The sequence below is a fragment of the Panulirus ornatus genome, chromosome 29 (assembly GCF_036320965.1).
Source record: "Panulirus ornatus isolate Po-2019 chromosome 29, ASM3632096v1, whole genome shotgun sequence".
Classification (NCBI taxonomy): Eukaryota; Metazoa; Arthropoda; class Malacostraca; order Decapoda; family Palinuridae; genus Panulirus; species Panulirus ornatus.
In genome coordinates, this window is record NC_092252.1 from 21,623,735 (window position 1) to 21,643,562 (window position 19,828).

At 40.6% G+C, this 19,828-nt stretch overlaps 1 protein-coding gene across 5 annotated transcripts in view; it reads right to left on the reverse strand.

Annotated features, from left to right (window-relative positions):
• LOC139758185 (transmembrane protein 208) overlaps window positions 1–19,828 on the reverse strand; it is a 144,127-nt gene that overhangs the window by 66,967 nt on the left and 57,332 nt on the right. For all 5 annotated transcript variants that reach the window (XR_011714784.1, XR_011714785.1, XM_071679397.1 and 2 more), the window contains one exon: window positions 16,080–16,216. Coding sequence is in view for 3 of the 5 variants with exons in the window: in XM_071679397.1 (XP_071535498.1) it covers window positions 16,080–16,216 (137 nt within the window). In the remaining 2 variants the exon portion in view is untranslated. The remainder of the gene's footprint in view (window positions 1–16,079; window positions 16,217–19,828) is intronic.

The following is a 19,828-nucleotide window of genomic DNA, read 5'->3' on the forward strand; positions in this document are numbered from 1 at the left end:
TATGGTGTGTGGGGAAAGTTGTTAGAAGCAGTGAAAAGTTTTTATCGAGGATGTAAGGCATGTGTACGTGTAGGAAGAGAGGAAAGTGATTGGTTCTCAGTGAATGTAGGTTTGCGGCAGGGGTGTGTGATGTCTCCATGGTTGTTTAATTTGTTTATGGATGGGGTTGTTAGGGAGGTAAATGCAAGAGTTTTGGAAAGAGGGGCAAGTATGAAGTCTGTTGGGGATGAGAGAGCTTGGGAAGTGAGTCAGTTGTTGTTCGCTGATGATACAGCGCTGGTGGCTGATTCATGTGAGAAACTGCAGAAGCTGGTGACTGAGTTTGGTAAATTGTGTGGAAGAAGAAAGTTAAGAGTAAATGTGAATAAGAGCAAGGTTATTAGGTACAGTAGGGTTGAGGGTCAAGTCAATTGGGAGGTGAGTTTGAGTGGAGAAAAACTGGAGGAAGTGAAGTGTTTTAGATATCTGGGAGTGGATCTGGCAGCGGATGGAACCATGGAAGCGGAAGTGGATCATAGGGTGGGGGAGGGGGCGAAAATTCTGGGGGCCTTGAAGAATGTGTGGAAGTCGAGAACATTATCTCGGAAAGCAAAAATGGGTATGTTTGAAGGAATAGTGGTTCCAACAATGTTGTATGGTTGCGAGGCGTGGGCTATGGATAGAGTTGTGTGCAGGAGGATGGAGGTGCTGGAAATGAGATGTTTGAGGACAATGTGTGGTGTGAGGTGGTTTGATCGAGTGAGTAACGTAAGGGTAAGAGAGATGTGTGGAAATAAAAAGAGCGTGGTTGAGAGAGCAGAAGAGGGTGTTTTGAAGTGGTTTGGGCACATGGAGAGGATGAGTGAGGAAAGATTGACCAAGAGGATATATGTGTCGGAGGTGGAGGGAGCAAGGAGAAGAGGGAGACCAAATTGGAGGTGGAAAGATGGAGTGAAAAAGATTTTGTGTGATCGGGGCCTGAACATGCAGGAGGGTGAAAGGAGGGCAAGGAATAGAGTGAATTGGAGCGATGTGGTATACCGGGGTTGACGTGCTGTCAGTGGATTGAATCAAGGCATGTGAAGCGTCTGGGGTAAACCATGGAAAGCTGTGTAGGTATGTATATTTGCGTGTGTGGACGTATGTATATACATGTGTATGGGGGGGTTGGGCCATTTCTTTCGTCTGTTTCCTTGCGCTACCTCGCAAACGCGGGAGACAGCGACAAAGTATAAAAAAAGAAAAAAAAATATATATATATATATATATATATATATATATATATATACATATATATATATATATATATATATATATATATATATATATATATATATATATATATATATATATATATATATATAAAAATATATATATATATATATATATATATATATATATATATATATATATATATATATATATATATATATATATATATATACATATATATATATATATATATATATATATATATATATATATATATATATATATATACATATATATATATATATATATATATATATATATATGTATATTTTTTTTTTTTTGCTTTGTCGCTGTCTCCCGCGTTTGCGAGGTAGCGCAAGGAAACAGACGAAAGAAATGGCCCAACCCACCCCCATACACATGTATATACATACGTCCACACACGCAAATATACATACCTACACAGCTTTCCATGGTTTACCCCAGACGCTTCACATGCCTTGATTCAATCCACTGACAGCACGTCAACCCCGGTATACCACATCGCTCCAATTCACTCTATTCCTTGCCCTCCTTTCACCCTCCTGCATGTTCAGGCCCCGATCACACAAAATCTTTTTCACTCCATCTTTCCACCTCCAATTTGGTCTCCCTCTTCTCCTCGTTCCCTCCACGTCCGACACATATATATATCCTCTTGGTCAATCTTTCCTCACTCATTCTCTCCATGTGCCCAAACCATTTCAAAACACCCTCTTCTGCTCTCTCACCACGCTCTTTTTATTTCCACACATCTCTTTTACCCTTACGTTACTTACTCGATCAAACCACCTCACACCACACATTGTCCTAAAACATCTCATTTCCAGCACATCCATCCTCCTGCGCACAACTCTATCCATAGCCCACGCCTCGCAACCATACAACATTGTTGGAACCACTATTCCTTCAAACATACCCATTTTTGCTTTCCGAGATAATGTTCTCGACTTCCACACATTCTTCAAGGCTCCCAGAATTTTCGCCCCCTCCCCCACCCTATGATCCACTTCCGCTTCCATGGTTCCATCCGCTGCCAGATCCAGATATCTAAAACACTTCACTTCCTCCAGTTTTTCTCCATTCAAACTCACCTCCCAATTGACTTGACCCTCAACCCTACTGTACCTAATAACCTTGCTTTTATTCACATTTACTCTTAACTTTCTTCTTTCACACACTTTACCAAACTCAGCCACCAGCTTCTGCAGTTTCTCACATGAATCAGCCACCAGCGCTGTATCATCAGCGAACAACAACTGACTCACTTCCCAAGCTCTCTCATCCCCAACAGATTTCATACTTGCCCCTCTTTCCAAAACTCTTGCATTCATCTCCCTAACAACCCCATCCATAAACATATTAAACAACCATGGAGACATCACACACCCCTGCCGCAAACCTACATTCACTGAGAACCAATCACTTTCCTCTCTTCCTACACGTACACATGCCTTACATCCTCGATAAAAACTTTTCACTGCTTCTAACAACTTGCCTCCCACACCATATATTCTTAATATATGTACTTATGGCTCTGAGTGAAACGAAGGTCAAGGGTAAAGGGGAAGAGTGATTTGGGAATATCTTGGGAGTAAAGTCAGGGGTTAGTGAGAGGACAAGAGCAAGGGAAGGAGTACCACTACTCCTGAAACAGGAGTGGTGGGAGTATGTGATAGAGTGTAAGAAAGTAAACTCTAGATTGATATGGGTAAAACTGAATGTGGATGGGGAGAGATAGGTGATTATTGGTGCATATGCACCTGGGCATGAGAAGAAAGATCATGAGAAGCAAGTGCTTTGGGAGCAGCTGAATGAGTGTGTTAGTAGTTTTGATGCACGAGACCGGATTATAGTGAAGGGTGATTTGAATGCAAAGGTGAGTATTGTGGCAGTTGATGGAATAATTGGTATACATGGGGTGTTCAGTGTTGTAAATGGAAATGGTGAAGAGCTTGTAGATTTACGTGCTGAAAAAGGGCTGGTGATTGGGAATACCTGGTTTAAAAACAGATATACATAAACATACGTATGTAAGTATGAGAGATGGCCAGAGAGCATTATAGGATTACGTGTTAATTGATAGGTGCACGAAAGAGAGACTTTTGGATGTTAATGTGCTAAGAGGTGCAACTGGAGGGATGTCTGATCATTATCTTGTGGAGGCGAAGGTGGAGATTTGTAGAGGTTTTCAGAAAAGAAGAGAGAATGTTGGGGTGAAGAGAGTGGCGAGAGTAAGTGAGCTTGGGAAGGATACTTGTGTGAGACAGTACCAGGAGAGACTGAGTACAGAATGGAGAAAGGTGAGAACAAAGGAGGTAAGGGGAGTGGGGGAGGAATAGGATGTATTTAGGGAAGCAGTGATGTGGATGATAGGTAGCGCTAGGAAAAGACAACAAAGGCCACATTCGTTCACACTCACTCTCTAGCTGTCATGTAATAATGCACCGAAACCACAGCTCCATTTCCACATCCAGGCCCCACAGAACTTTACATGGTTTACCCCAGATGCTACATATGCCCTGGTTCAATCCATTGACAGAACATTGACCCCGGTATACCACATTGTTCTAATTCACTCTATTCCATGCACGCCTTTCACCCTCCTGCATGTTCAGGCCCCGATCACTCAAAATCTTTTTCACTCCATCTTTCCACCTCCAATCTGCCTCCCACTTCTACTCGTTCCCTCCACCTCTAACACATATATCCTCTTGGTCCATCTTTCCTCACTCATTCTCTCCGTGTGACCAAACCATTTCAAAACACCCTCTTCTGCTCTCTCAACCACACTCTTTTTATTACCATACATCTCTCTTACCCTATTATTACTTACTCGATCAAACCACCTCACATCACATATTGTCATCAAACATCTCATTTCCAGCACATCCACCCTCCTCTCCACAACTCTATCTGTAGCCCACACCTCGCAACCATATAACATTGTTGGAACCACTATTCCTTCAAACATACCCATTTTTGTTTTCCAAGATAATGTTCTCGACTTCCACACATTCTTTAACCCTCCCAGAACTTTCGCCCCCTCCCCCACCCTATGATTCACTTCCGCTTCCATGGTTCCACCTGCTGCCAAATCCACTCCCAGATATCTAAAACATTTCACTTCCTCCAGTTTTTCTCCATTCAAACTTACCTCCCAATTGACTTGTCCCTCAACCCTACTGTATATATATCATATATATATATATATATATATATATATATATATATATATATATATATATATATATATATACATATATATATATGTCCCTGGGGATAGGGGAGAAAGAATACTTCCCACGTATTCCCTGCGTGTCGTAGAAGGCGACTAAAAGGGAAGGGAGCGGGGGGCTGGAAATCCTCCCCTCTCGTTTTTTTTTTTAATTTTCCAAAAGAGGGAACAGAGAAGAGGGCCAGGTGAGGATATTCCCTCAAAGGCCCAGTCCTCTGTTCTTAACGCTACCCCGCTATCGCGGGAAATGGCGAATAATTTGAAAAAAAAAAAAAATATATATATATATATATATATATATATATATATATATATATATATATATATATATATATATATATATATAAAGGGGGTGACTGTATTGTTGATTGGTTGGTAAGGTTATTTAATATATGTATGACTCATGGTGAGGTACCTGAGGATTGGCAGAATGCGTGCATAGTGCCATTGTACAAAGGCAAAGGGGATAAGAGTGAGTGCTCAAATTACAGAGGTATAAGTTTGTTGAGTATTCCTGGTAAATTATATGGGAGGGTATTGATTGAGAGGGTGAAGGCATGTACAGAGCATCAGATTGGGGAAGAGCAGTGTGGTTTCAGAAGTGGTAGAGGATGTGTGGATCAGGTGTTTCCTTTGAAGAATGTATGTGAGAAATACTTAGAAAAGCAAATGGATTTGTATGTAGCATTTATGGATCTGGAGAAGGTATATGATAGAGTTGATAGAGATGCTCTGTGGAAGGTATTAAGAATATATAGTGTGGGAGGAAAGTTGTTAGAACCAGTGAAAAGTTTTTATCGAGGATGTAAGGCATGTGTACGTGTAGGAAGAGAGGAAAGTGATTGGTTCTCAGTGAATGTAGGTTTGCGGCAGGGGTGTGTGATGTCTCCATGGTTGTTTAATTTGTTTATGGATGGGGTTGTTAGGGAGGTAAATGCAAGAGTTTTGGAAAGAGGGGCAAGTATGAAGTCTGTTGGGGATGAGAGAGCTTGGGAAGTGAGTCAGTTGTTGTTCGCTGATGATACAGCGCTGGTGGCTGATTCATGTGAGAAACTGCAGAAGCTGGTGACTGAGTTTGGTAAAGTGTGTGGAAGAAGAAAGTTAAGAGTAAATGTGAATAAGAGCAAGGTTATTAGGTACAGTAGGGTTGAGGGTCAAGTCAATTGGGAGGTGAGTTTGAATGGAGAAAAACTGGAGGAAGTGAAGTGTTTTAGATATCTGGGAGTGGATCTGGCAGCGGATGGAACCATGGAAGCAGAAGTGGATCATAGGGTGGGGGAGGGGGCGAAAATTCTGGGGGCCTTGAAGAATGTGTGGAAGTCGAGAACATTATCTCGGAAAGCAAAAATGGGTATGTTTGAAGGACTAGTGGTTCCAACAATGTTGTATGGTTGCGAGGCGTGGGCTATGGATAGAGTTGTGCGCAGGAGGATGGAGGTGCTGGAAATGAGATGTTTGAGGACAATGTGTGGTGTGAGGTGGTTTGATCGAGTGAGTAACGTAAGGGTAAGAGAGATGTGTGGAAATAAAAAGAGCGTGGTTGAGAGAGCAGAAGAGGGTGTTTTGAAGTGGTTTGGGCACATGGAGAGAATGAGTGAGGAAAGATTGACCAAGAGGATATATGTGTCGGAGGTGGAGGGAACGAGGAGAAGAGGGAGACCAAATTGGAGGTGGAAAGATGGAGTGAAAAAGATTTTGTGTGATCGGAGCCTGAACATGCAGGAGGGTGAAAGGAGGGCAAGGAATAGAGTGAATTGGAGCGATGTGGTATACCGGGGTTGACGTGCTGTCAGTGGATTGAATCAAGGCATGTGAAGCGTCTGGGGTAAACCATGGAAAGCTGTGTAGGTATGTATATTTGCGTGTGTGGACGTATGTATATACATGTGTATGGGGGGGGGTTGGGCCATTTCCTTCGTCTGTTTCCTTGCGCTACCTCGCAAACGCGGGAGACAGCGACAAAGTATAATAAAAAAAAAAAAATAATATGCATTTCATGTGTGGCGGGGTGGCTGCAGAAATGGATGAAGGTAGCATGTATGAATATGTACATGTGTATGTATGTATATGTCTGTATATGTATATGTATGCATATGCTGAAATGTATAGGTATATATGTGCTTGTGTGGGCGTTTATGTATATACATGTGTATGTGGGTGAGTTGGGTCATTCTTTCATCTGTTTCCTTGCACTACCTCGCTAACGTGGGAGACAGCATCAAAATATAATATATATATTCTCTAACTTATATACTGATGGAATGATTTTTACTTTACAAAAGTAGGGAAATTATTGCTACAGTATCAACACTTACAAACACTTTGTAATAACTCCCTCTCTCATACATTAAGGATAACTGAGCTTGATGTGTCCTGCATAAGCATTTGGCACCCATACCTCCCATTAAACCTTCCTACCAAGAAATAAACCTTGATGTTGCAATGAAAAAATCTCAATCCAAATATAACCAGCTAAAGTAGTTGCCTGGGACACATATATGTATCAGTGAGGTGAATAAAGGGTTAAGGGTCTTAAGATGTAAGTTCATCCAGTGACCCGAGCAAAACTTACAATGATTTCATATAGTTGCAACTTTCTGCTCTAATGATCTGTAAATTTCCTTTTTCAGTACTGGGGTTCCCCAGGTGACAAATAGGTTAGGTTCCTGGCCCCAGTTTGTAAACTGAGCTGTTCAAAAGTTTGAAAATTTAAGAAATAAACAAAATCAGAGGAAATACCTACACATGACTTTAATAATGTATTCCAAAGTAAATATAGTTAACAGAACATCATACTGAGCAACACTTACTGAAAAAATAAGTTCAACATTTTGTAAGTGTGAGTAACTGATTGTATGTCAGGCTTGGAATTAATGTTTTATTTTAGCTCCATAAGTACAGGTGATCAGAGACCAGATGCTCATAAGTTGGGAAACCCCTGTACAGTGTAAACCCAAACTACCTGTACAGTTTAAGCACAAACTAATGTTGAGCTTAGAATGGATACTAAGGTTTTGTTCTATCTCATCCAGGTATCGGCTGCACCAAGACAAAAGGAGAGCTAAAATTCTGCACACAATAGAATACTAAATTTCTACTGAAATTCCAATCTAGAGCAGTGTCACAAAGGATCTGTTACACCTCTGCGTACTGTAGACAAAAAAGTGTCAGAAAGGATCTATTAAATGTCTGTGTACTGAAGACAAAAGAAGTTTCAATGAAATTCCAATCTAAGGTAATGCCAATTGATAGTGTACCACTTCATGTTCCTGAACTTAATACACTCATGAGCCACCCAGGATGGGGTGCATAGGTTCAAATCCTAGTTGGGGGCAGTCAGTCCAAAGTCCACTCAGCTGTTAAACCACCCTAAGGTGTTGTTCGATAAAATGTGTACCTGGCTCAGGCATGCGTATGGGATAGGGGGGAAGAGAGAATGTTATCTCAGAGATCAAAAATGGGTATGTTTGAAGGATTAGTAGTTCCAACAATTTTATATGACTGTGAGGCATGGGCTACTGATAGGGTTGTACGAAGGAGGGTGGATGGGTTGGAAATGAAATGTTTGAGAACAATATGTGGCATAAGGTGGTTTGATCGACTAAGTAATGAAAGGGTAAGAGAGACATGTGATAGTAAAAAGCGTGTGGTTGACAGAGCAGAAGAGGGTGTGTTGAAATGGTTTAGACATGTGGATAGAATGAGTGAGGAAAGGTTGACAAAGAGGATACATGTGTCAGATGTGAAAGAAACAAGGAGTGGGAGACAAAATTGAAGGTGGAAGGATGGACTGAAAAAGACTTTGAGAGATCAGGGCCTGAACATACAGGAGGTTGAAAGGCACATAAAGAATAGAGTGGATTGGAATGGTGTGGTATACTGGGGTTGACATGCTGCCAATGGACTGAATCAGGGAATTTGAAGCATCTGGGGTAAACCATAGAAAGAAAGGCCTTTGGGGTGAGCACGTATGAATATGTACATAAATACATGTATATGCATGTGTATGTATGAATATGTGTATATGGTGATACTAATCATTATAATCATTATCATACTTGATCACCATTTCCCACATCAGTGAGGCAGTGCCACATTCAACAAACCTTCAAAATACTCACTCCATCTCCTCCTCACTTCATCACTACCTGTTATTACTTCCCCACTAGCCCCCTTCACCGATGTTCCCATTTGTTCTCTTGTCTTATGCAGGTTATCTATCTCCTTCCAAAACATCTTTTTACTCTCCCTAAAATTTTATGATACTCTTTCACCCCAACTCTCATTCTCATTTGCCCTCTTTTTCAGCTCTTGCACCTTTCTCTTGACCTCTTGCTGCTTTCTTTTATACATATCCCAGTCATTTGCACTATTTCCCTGCAAATATCATCCAAACACCTCTCTTTTCTCTTTCACTAACAATCTTACTTCTTCATCCCACCACTCACTATCCTTTCTTATCTGCCCACCTCCCACCTTTCTCATACCACATGCATCTTTTGCACAAGCCATCTCTGCTTCCCTAAATTCATCCCATTCCTCACCCACTCCTCTCTATCATTTGCTCTCACCTTTTGCCATTCTCACTTAATCTCTCCTGATACTTCCTCACACAAGTCTCCTTTCCAAGCTCACTTACTCTCACCCCTCTCTTCTCCTCAACATTCTCTCTTCTTACCTGAAAGCCTCTATAAATCTTCACCTTTACTTCCACAAGATAGTGATCAGCCATCCCGCCAGTTGCCCCTCTCAGCACATCAACATCCAAAAGTCCCTCTTTTACACACTTATCAATTAACACGTAGCCCAATAATGCCCTTTGACCATCTCTCCTACAGAAGTACGTATACTTAAGTATATTTCTCTTTTTAAACCAAGTATTCCCAATCACCAGCTTTTTCAGCACACAAATCCACAAGCTCTTCACCACCCCAATTCACAACAATGAACAACCCATGTACATCAATTATACCTTCAACTGCCACATTACTCACCTAGGTAATCAAATCACCCATCATTACAACCCAGACTCGGGCATCAAAGTTGCTGACACACTCACTCAACTACTCCCAAATCACTTGCCTCTTATGATCTTTCTTCTCATGACCATGTTCATAGGTACTAATAATCACCCATCTCTCTCCATCCACTTTCAGTTTTATCCACAACAATCTAGAATTTACTTTCTTACACTCTATCACATGCTCCCACAACTCCTGCTTCAGGAGTATTGCTACTCCTTCATTAAATTTGATTACCATTTTCCGCATCTGCAATGTGGTGCTGGAAAACAGACGAAGAATGAACCATCCGCTCACATATACATTCTTTCTTTCTTTCAAACTATTCGCCATTTCCCGCACTATTGAGATAGCGTTAAGAACAGAGGACTGGGCCTTTGAGGGAATACCCTCACCTGGCCCAATTCTCTGTTCCTTCTTTTGGAAAATTAAAAAAAAACGAGAGGGGAGGATTTCCAGCCCCCCACTCCCTCCCCTTTTAGTCACCTTCTACGACATGCAGGGAATACGTGGGAAGTATTCTTTCTCCCCTATCCCCAGGGATATATACATATATATATATATATATATATATATATATATATATATATATATATATATATATATATATATATATATACATATACATATATATATATTATTATTATTATTATTACACCCTGTCGCCGTCCCCCGCGCCCGCGAGGCAGCGCAAGGAAACAGACGAAAGAAATGGCCCAACCCCCCCCCATACACATGTATATACATACGTCCACACACGCAAATATACATACCTACACAGCTTTCCATGGTTTACCCCAGACGCTTCACATGCCTTGATTCAATCCACTGACAGCACGTCAACCCCGGTATACCACATCGCTCCAATTCACTCTATTCCTTGCCCTCCTTTCACCCTCCTGCATGTTCAGGCCCCGATCACACAAAATCTTTTTCACTCCATCTTTCCACCTCCAATTTGGTCTCCCTCTTCTCCTCGTTCCCTCCACCTCTGACACATATATCCTCTTGGTCAATCTTTCCTCACTCATTCTCTCCATGTGCCCAAACCACTTCAAAACACCCTCTTCTGCTCTCTCAACCACGCTCTTTTTATTTCCACACATCTCTCTTACCCTTACGTTACTCACTTGATCAAACAACCTCACACCACACATTGTCCTCAAACATCTCATTTCCAGCACCTCCATCCTCCTGCGCACAACTCTATCCATAGCCCACGCCTCGCAACCATACAACATTGTTGGAACCACTATTCCTTCAAACATACCCATTTTTGCTTTCCGAGATAATGTTCTCGACTTCCACACATTCTTCAAGGCCCCCAGAACTTTCGCCCCCTCCCCCACCCTATGATCCACTTCCGCTTCCATGGTTCCATCCGCTGCCAGATCCACTCCCAGATATCTAAAACACTTCACTTCCTCCAGTTTTTCTCCATTCAAACTCACCTCCCAATTGACTTGACCCTCAATCCTACTGTACCTAATAACCTTGCTCTTATTCACATTTACTCTTAACTTTCTTCTTCCACACACTTTACCAAACTCAGTCACCAGCTTCTGCAGTTTCTCACATGAATCAGCCACCAGCGCTGTATCATCAGCGAACAACAACTGACTCACTTCCCAAGCTCTCTCATCCCCAACAGACTTCATACTTGCCCCTCTTTCCAAAACTCTTGCATTTACCTCCCTAACAACCCCATCCATAAACAAATTAAACAACCATGGAGACATCACACACCCCTGCCGCAAACCTACATTCACTGAGAACCAATCACTTTCCTCTCTTCCTACACGTACACATGCCTTACATCCTCGATAAAAACTTTTCACTGCTTCTAACAACTTTCCTCCCACACTATATATTCTTAATACCTTCCACAGAGCATCTCTATCAACTCTATCATATGCCTTCTCCAGATCCATAAATGCTACATACAAATCCATTTGCTTTTCTAAGTATTTCTCACATACATTCTTCAAAGCAAACACCTGATCCACACATCCTCTACCACTTCTGAAACCACACTGCTCTTCCCCAATCTGATGCTCTGTACATGCCTTCACCCTCTCAATCAATACCCTCCCATATAATTTACCAGGAATACTCAACAAACTTATACCTCTGTAATTTGAGCACTCACTCTTATCCCCTTTGCCTTTGTACAATGGCACTATGCACGCATTCTGCCAATCCTCAGGCACCTCACCATGAGTCATACATACATTAAATAACCTTACCAACCAGTCAACAATACAGTCACCCCCTTTTTTAATAAATTCCACTGCAATACCATCCAAACCTGCTGCCTTGCCGGCTTTCATCTTCCGCAAAGCTTTCACTACCTCTTCTCTGTTTACCACATCATTTTCCCTAACCCTCTCACTTTGCACACCACCTCGACCAAAACACCCTATATCTGCCACTCTATCATCAAACACATTCAACAAACATATAAATACATAAACCCTCATACACGTACATATACATACATGCACAATACATATCAGCATATACATACACATACACAGACCTATACATGTATAATATGCACATATTCATATTTGCTTGCCTTCAATCCATTCCCAGCACAAAAGGAAACAGCATCACCATTTCCCATGTTAGCAAGGTAGTGCCAGGAAACAGAAAAACAAACATTTTCAACATATGCTTCTACTCTTTCAACCACACTCTTTTTACATACACGCATCTCTTTTACCCTTTCATTACTTACTTAAACCACCTCACACCACATATTGTCCTCAAACATTTCACTTCTAACTCATCCACCCTCTTATGCGCAATCCTATCTATAGCCCATGCTTCGCAACTGTATAGTATTGTTGGTGCTACTATTCCTTCAAACATACCCAGTTTTCCTCTCTGAAATAAAGTTCTCTCTTTCCAACCATTTTTCAACGTTCTCAGAACCTTCGCCCCCTTCCTCAGCCTATGACTTACTTCCACATCCATGGTTCCATATGTCACTCCCAGATATCTAAAACACTTCACTTCCTCCAATTTTTCTCCATTCAAACTTACATCCCAACTAACTTGTCACACAACCCTGCTGAACCTAATAACCTTGCTTTTATTCACATTCTCAACTTTCTCCTTTCATAAACTCTTCTAAACTCAGTCATCAACTTCTGCAGTTCCTCACTCAAATCAGCTACCAGTGCTGATCATTGGCAAACAACAACCGACTCACTTCCCAGGCCTTCTCATCCCTAACAGACCGCATCCTCGCCCCTTCCTCCAAGACTTGCACATACCTCCCTTACCACCCTATCCATTTACAAATCAAACAACCACAGTGACATCACACACCCCTGCTGCAGACTGATCTTCACTGGGAACCATTCACTCTCATCTCTTCCTACTCATATACACACCTTACACCCTTGATAAAAACTTCTCACTGTTTCTATAAGCTTACCTCCCACACCATGGATTCTTAACATCTTCCACAAAGCATCTCTATCAACCCTATCACAAGCCTTTTCCAGCTCCATGAATGCCGCATACAAATCCATCTGTTTTTCTTAATGCACCTCAAACACATTCTTTACAGCAAGTAAGTGATACACTCATCCTCTACCACTTTTAAAATCACACTTCTCCTCCCCAATCTGATGCTCTGTACATGCTTTCACCCTCTCAATCAATACACTCCCATACAACTTACCAGGTATACTCAACAAACTTATATATCCATAGCATTATTGAGATGGTCTTGATTAGGGCCTTAGTTGCCAGTGCTGTATCAGCTATCATAAAGAAAGTCAGCCAAGAGTACTATATGCAAACAAAGGTAACGTGAAAACATGTCTCAAGGCAACTTATCCAAGGATCTGCTACATATAATGAACAAGCTAGGGTTCCTTCTATAAACCACTAAAATTCCGCTCATGTTCCCAGAGGAACAGTTCGATGGGGAATCACATGGAATTTCCTAGGCAGATAACCCCTATGGTAGTTCTCCTAGTGTGTCTACCTGGTATACTAATGAAAGCATGGAAACCTTTTGGCCATGGGGTCTGTTTTCACCTCCCCTACTGAAGATGCAGGGTTACGGGATGATCTTCAGCATAAGATGATCCAAAGATATACATGGATGAGGAATGATGAATGCTAGAGGCGTGAAAAGATTCTTTGGAGACCCTGGCTCTTCCGTGGTTCTTGTGGAGATGAGGATCAGGAAGAAGAGAAAGTATGGTGAAAGGAAGAACAGAGAGGTAAAAGTGTTGGCAAGCAAGAAGATGAATCAAGAAAAATACTTGGAGGAGTGTGAAAGGAAGGTAACTGAAAGCTTAGATGGAAGTGCAGTGAATGTAAGGATGCAGTCATGTGTGAATGAGGTATTCAAAATGTTTACAGAAATACTAGTAAATGTTGCAGAATCAGTAGTTGGATACAATGTAGTGAGATACAGGAATAAAAAGGGTAACACAGATGAGACTAGAAATACAGTGGAAGAGAAGAAAATAGCATATGGTAGACTGCACAATAGGTATGTACCAGTGGAAGTTCAACAAATGAGTAGGGAAGAATACAAAATATATAAGCAAAATGTGAAAATGCAGATAGAGGAAAGCAAAGAAAGAGTATATGAAGATTTTGGAAGAAAGTTAAGAGAAAAGTTTTGGGATAATAAGGAACTATACTGGAAAGAGATGAAAAAGTTAAGAGGTGGATGTAAGAGTGGAAATGTTGATGTGAGTATTAAGGTAGGGAAATTACTGACACAAGAGGAGGAAGTAAAAGGAACATGGAAAGAGTATTTTGGAGAAATGATAAATGAGGGAGATGGAGAGGCAGCAGTTGTTACATGCATGGGTATGGAGGAGGGAGGGAAGAGGATACAAGTTCAGAGGCCTATAGCAAAAAGAGGTAGGTAAGAAGGGCAATAATGAGGATCAAGGTAGGAAAGGCACCTGGAGTGGATGGGATTATGACTGAAATACTGAAGCATGGAGGAGAAAGTGAATTGGAGTGGATGCATCTTACATGCAATTTAGCATGGAAACAGAAAGTTGTGCCAGAGGATTGGGTTAAAGCTATTATTGTTCATTTGTTCATAGGAAAAGGTGTAAAGGACGTTTGTATCAATTATAGGGAAATAAGCCTGTTAGGTATGCCACAAAAAGAGTATGCAAGCATATTAATTGACAGAGTGATGAAAGTGACTGAATGCAGAATAAGTAAAGAGCAAGGGGGTTTTCGGAAAAGTAGGGGATGTGTCGATCAGATTTTTGTTGTAAAGATGACCGTGCAAATGTATTAAGCTCAAGGTAAGAAGTTGTATGTGGCTTTTATGGATCTGGAGAAAGCACATGACAGAGTTCAGTGGAATGCTTTGTGGGATGTGTTAAGGATATATGGCACAGAGGGACACCTGTTGGATGGTGTAAAAGCCTTCCACAGAGGAGCAAATGCATGTGTAAGAGTGGATGAAGAGCTGAGCAAATGTTCTGGGATAAATGTAAATGTGGAGCAGGGCTGTGCGATGTCACTATGGCTTTTTAATATATGTATATGGATGGAGTGATAAGAGAGATGAAACCAAAACTAGGGAAAAGTGGTGCAGAGATGGAGTGTGGTTGTGAGATATGGTGGTTAGTGGCAAGCCTGTTCACAGATGATACTGTGTTGTTTGCAGAGAGTGCAGTGGAGTTACAGAGGGTTGTAAGTGTGTTTTATGATGTGTGTATGGAGTGAAATCCTGGAGGATATACAGCATTTTGAAATAAAACATCACTTCATCTCTTCTGTGAGCAAATCCTCTAGTGAATGCTCATGTAGCTCTTTCGAAAAATCCAGCAAATGATAAAATCATCATGAAGGCATTAATGAACTCCTCCTACAAGAGGCTACAGTGAGTGTGAAAAATCACCTCTGGCAAGATTGTAACATTGGAAGTAAAGTCTCATAAAAAATTTCATATGTCCACAGGAGTCTATGTGTTCCTGCTAATGGGGGCAGTGCAGCCTTGAGCTGCAGGAGCACTTATTAAGGTCCTGGGTAACACCAGGGTTCTTTCACAGAAATCTGGACTTGGGGTAATCATAAATATATAAACAAATTTTCATGAAAAGGCTTGAAATCTATTTTTTTTTTTGTTCAAACTATTCTGAGATCTGAAATACTTCTTTGAATGAGATATTCTTGTTTGATCTATCATACAAAAATATGCTAAATTAAAAACTAAAATATGGATGAATTTGTCTTAAACTTCAGGCTATAACATAAACCTATCATTACAATGTACATTAACTTATTAATCTAAAAATGACACAACCAAAGAATAATCACTAGAAAATCTGCTGGAATACCATCCTGCTAGTATATAAAGATATATGATTAGTTATCAAAACTGAGCTTTTATGAAGTTCTGAAGGGAACTGGCCTAAAATTTCTCACAGATGGTGGACGTAATTAAAAGCTACGAAATCCACAAAAATTGGATTACTCTTCACATCTCATCATATCTAACACACAAATCTCCAAGGTATAGCAACAAACACCAAAATTCTGTATAATATCTCACACTTGCCACAGAATACTTCATTGAGTAAACTTACTCAGCTATTCCACCTTCAATATTCAAGTCACAGCCTTCATCCAAGATAGATCCATCTGCAGCTAGTTTAGGTGTTGCCATACTTGCCATAAAACGGTAACAACAGGTGAATACAATGCCTGCGAAAGTCATCAATGTCTGGAAGTAGAGTGTGATGCACGATTATAAAGATATGACAAAGCTCTTTCAGAGGCATCCTAATGTATCATATAACTTCAGTAAAGCAATGTAAGAATTAAGACAGAGGTGAATGTACATGTCTGTCTCTACTTACACCTAAACCAGGTTTCCCAAAAGTGAAGCTTCCTCAAAGTGTACTACAACTCACTTTCAGTTGTAGTTATTTTAGTCCACTGAGTCAATGATTTCTGTGTAAACCTCTTGCATGATCAGCCAAGACTGACATGAAACAATCAACATGATACAAACTTCAAAAACAGGAATATCTTCATGTTCTGAATTAATACAGTTTCCCACACGTCATTCATCTCAAACAGCCTAAAGATATGTATGGCAACTATAATAACAAGGAAAGGCCAACTTCTAAAGTGTCCTCTTTCATAAAACACAGAGTATAACCCTTGCATGTATGCACACATTCAACCCTCACTGTACATTGGTTCATTTTACATGGAATCAGTCTGAATCACTCTGACGCTGTTTAATCTTTAACACCCAAAACTTGCAAGATGAAGATGGTTTGCTTGTACAATGACTGAACTGCAAAAGTCCTGGATTTTGTCAAATACAAACCTCGAGGCCAGTTATGCCCAGAGAAGTGGCTAAGTTCTGTTAATGTGCTTTTTATTACTTATTTCTCACTCTTTAAGAATCTGTACTGTATATATTTTCTACATTTTTGTATTGTCTGTTTCTTTAGGGAAGAAAAGTAACAACTCTACCTTGAGTCAGGCATGAGGTTCAGACACTAGTTCAATAAATATTCCCTACAAAAAGTGTTTGCAGACTCAGACATTATGGCAAGCTTATAATTGCTATTAGCAAAGATCCAAGTTTGTAAGGGTGAATGTAATGTGAGAAGAATAAAAGAATGTAAAATGATGGCAGCTACAGACATCTTTTAGAAGGGAAATACTAAAAATGTTAGCTTTGTGCTGGGCAAGGTTATGAATTAGTGGGACCTATGAGTGGAATGGAGTCAAGTGTACGAAATCAGGCCTACAAGATGGTTCCATGATAGGTGCATCATTGTTAATGACAGATGAGAAGTTTGAAGATATCTATGGCTACTACTGTCAGCAAAAGATTATCAGTTCCATAGTTAAAGTGTGACAGATTACAAATGCCTGTAATAGTTGCAAATCCATTACATAATGACAGAAAAGAGTGGTTTAAAATATCCTCTGTAGAGAACTTGACAAATTAAAGGGGAGTGGAGAAAGCATGATAAGGAACAGTGTGAAGGAGCAAGTAATAGGAGAGTATGGAGTTCCATATCATCTAACAGTGGTTGAGGAATACACACAGCACAAGCAATGCTAACACGTACTTCAAACAAAAGGATCTATACATACACATGGCACAAACTGAATGAAACACAGGGTATATAAAAGTATGATAGATTTACTTCTAGTAAGAAGGAATATACTAAGTAGTATGAATGATGCACAGTTTAGGAGAAGGATGTAAAGAGTTTTGTCAGATCACAGGTATTCATTTATTTACTATTTATTTATAATACTTTGTCGGTCTCCTACATTAGCGAGGTAGCGCAAGGAAACTGACGAAAGAATGGTCCAACCCACCCACATACACATGTATATACATACACGTCCATACACGCACATATACATACCTATACATCTCAAAGTATACATATACATACACACAGAGACATACACATATATACATATGTACATATGTACATATGTACATACTGTCTGCCCTTTTTTATTTCTGTCGCCACTCCGCCACACATGAAATGACAACCCCCTCCCCCTGCATGCGCGCGAGATAGCGGAAGAAAAAACCACAAAGGCCACATTCGTTCACACTAAGTCTCTAGCTGTCATGTATAACGCACCGAAACCACAGCTCCCTTTCCACATCCAGGTCCTAAAAAACTTTCCATGGTTTACCCCAAATGCTTCACATGCCCTGCTTCAATCCACTGACAGCACATTGACCCCGGTATACCACATCGTTCCAATTCACTCTATTCCTTGCATGCCTTTTACCCTCCTGCATATTCAGGCCCCGATCACTTAAAATCTTTTTCATTCCATCTTTCCACCTACAATTTGGTCTCACACTTCCCCTCGTTCCCTCCACTTCTGACACATATATCCTCTTTGTCAATCTTTCCGCGCTCATTCTCTCCATGTGACCAAACCATTTCAAAACACCCTCTTCTGCTCTCTCAACTACACTCTTTTAATTACCACACATCTCTCTTACCCTTTCATTACTTACCCGATCAAACCATCTCACACCACATATTGTCCTCAAACATCTCATTTCCAGCACATCCACCCTCCTCCGCAAAACTCTATCTATAGCCCATGCCTAGCAACCATATAACGTTGTTGGAAACACAATTCCTTCAAACATACTCATTTTTGCTTTCCAAGATAACGTTCTCAACTTCCACACATTTTTCAATGCTCCCAGAACTTTCACCCCCTCCCCCACCCTATGATTCACTTCCACTTCCATGGTTCCATCCGCTGCCAAATCCACTCCCAGATATCTAAAACACTTCACTTCCTCCAGTTTTTCTCCATTAAAAACTTACCTCCCAATTAACTTGTCCCTCAACCCTTCTGTACATTATAACCTTACTCTTATTCACATTTACTCTCAGCTTTCTTCTTTCAAACAATTTACCAAACTCAGTCACCAGCTTCTGCAGTTTCTCACCCGAATCAGGCACCAGCGCTGTATTATCAGCGAACAACTGACTCACTTCCCAAGCTCTCTCATCCACAACAGACTGCGTACTTGCCCCTTTTTCCAAAACTCTTGCATTCATCTTCCTAACAACCACATCCATAAACAAATTAAACAACCATGCAGACATCATGAACGCCTACCGCAAACCAACATTCACCGAGAACCAATCACTTTCCTCTCTTCCTACACGTACACATGCCTTACATCCTCGATAAAAACTTTTCACTGTTCCTAACAACTTGTCTCCCACACCATATATTCTTAATGCCTTCCACAGAGCATCTCTATCAACTCTATCATATGCCTTCTCCAGATCCATAAATGCTACATACAAATCCATTTGCTTTTCTGAGTATTTCTCACATACATTCTTCAAAGCAAACACCTGATCCACACATCTACCACTTCTGAAACCACACTGCTCTTCCCCAATCTGATGCTCTGTACATGCCTTCACCTCAATCAATACCCTCCCATATAATTTCCTAGGAATACCCAACAAACTTATACCTCTGTAATTTGAGCACTCACTTTTATTCCCTTTGCTTTTGTACAATTGCACTATGCAAGTATTCCGCCAATCCTCAGGCACCTCACCATGAGTCATGCATACATTAAATAACCTTACCAACCGGTCAACAATACAGTCAACCCCTTTTCTCTATAAATTCCACTGCAATACCATCCAAACCCGCTGCCCTGCCGGCTTTCATCTTCCACGAAGCTTTTGCTACCTCTTCTCTGCTTACCAAATCATTTTCCCTCACCCTCTCACTTTGCAAACCACCTCGACTAAAACATCCTATATCTGCCACTTTATCATCAAATACATCCAAC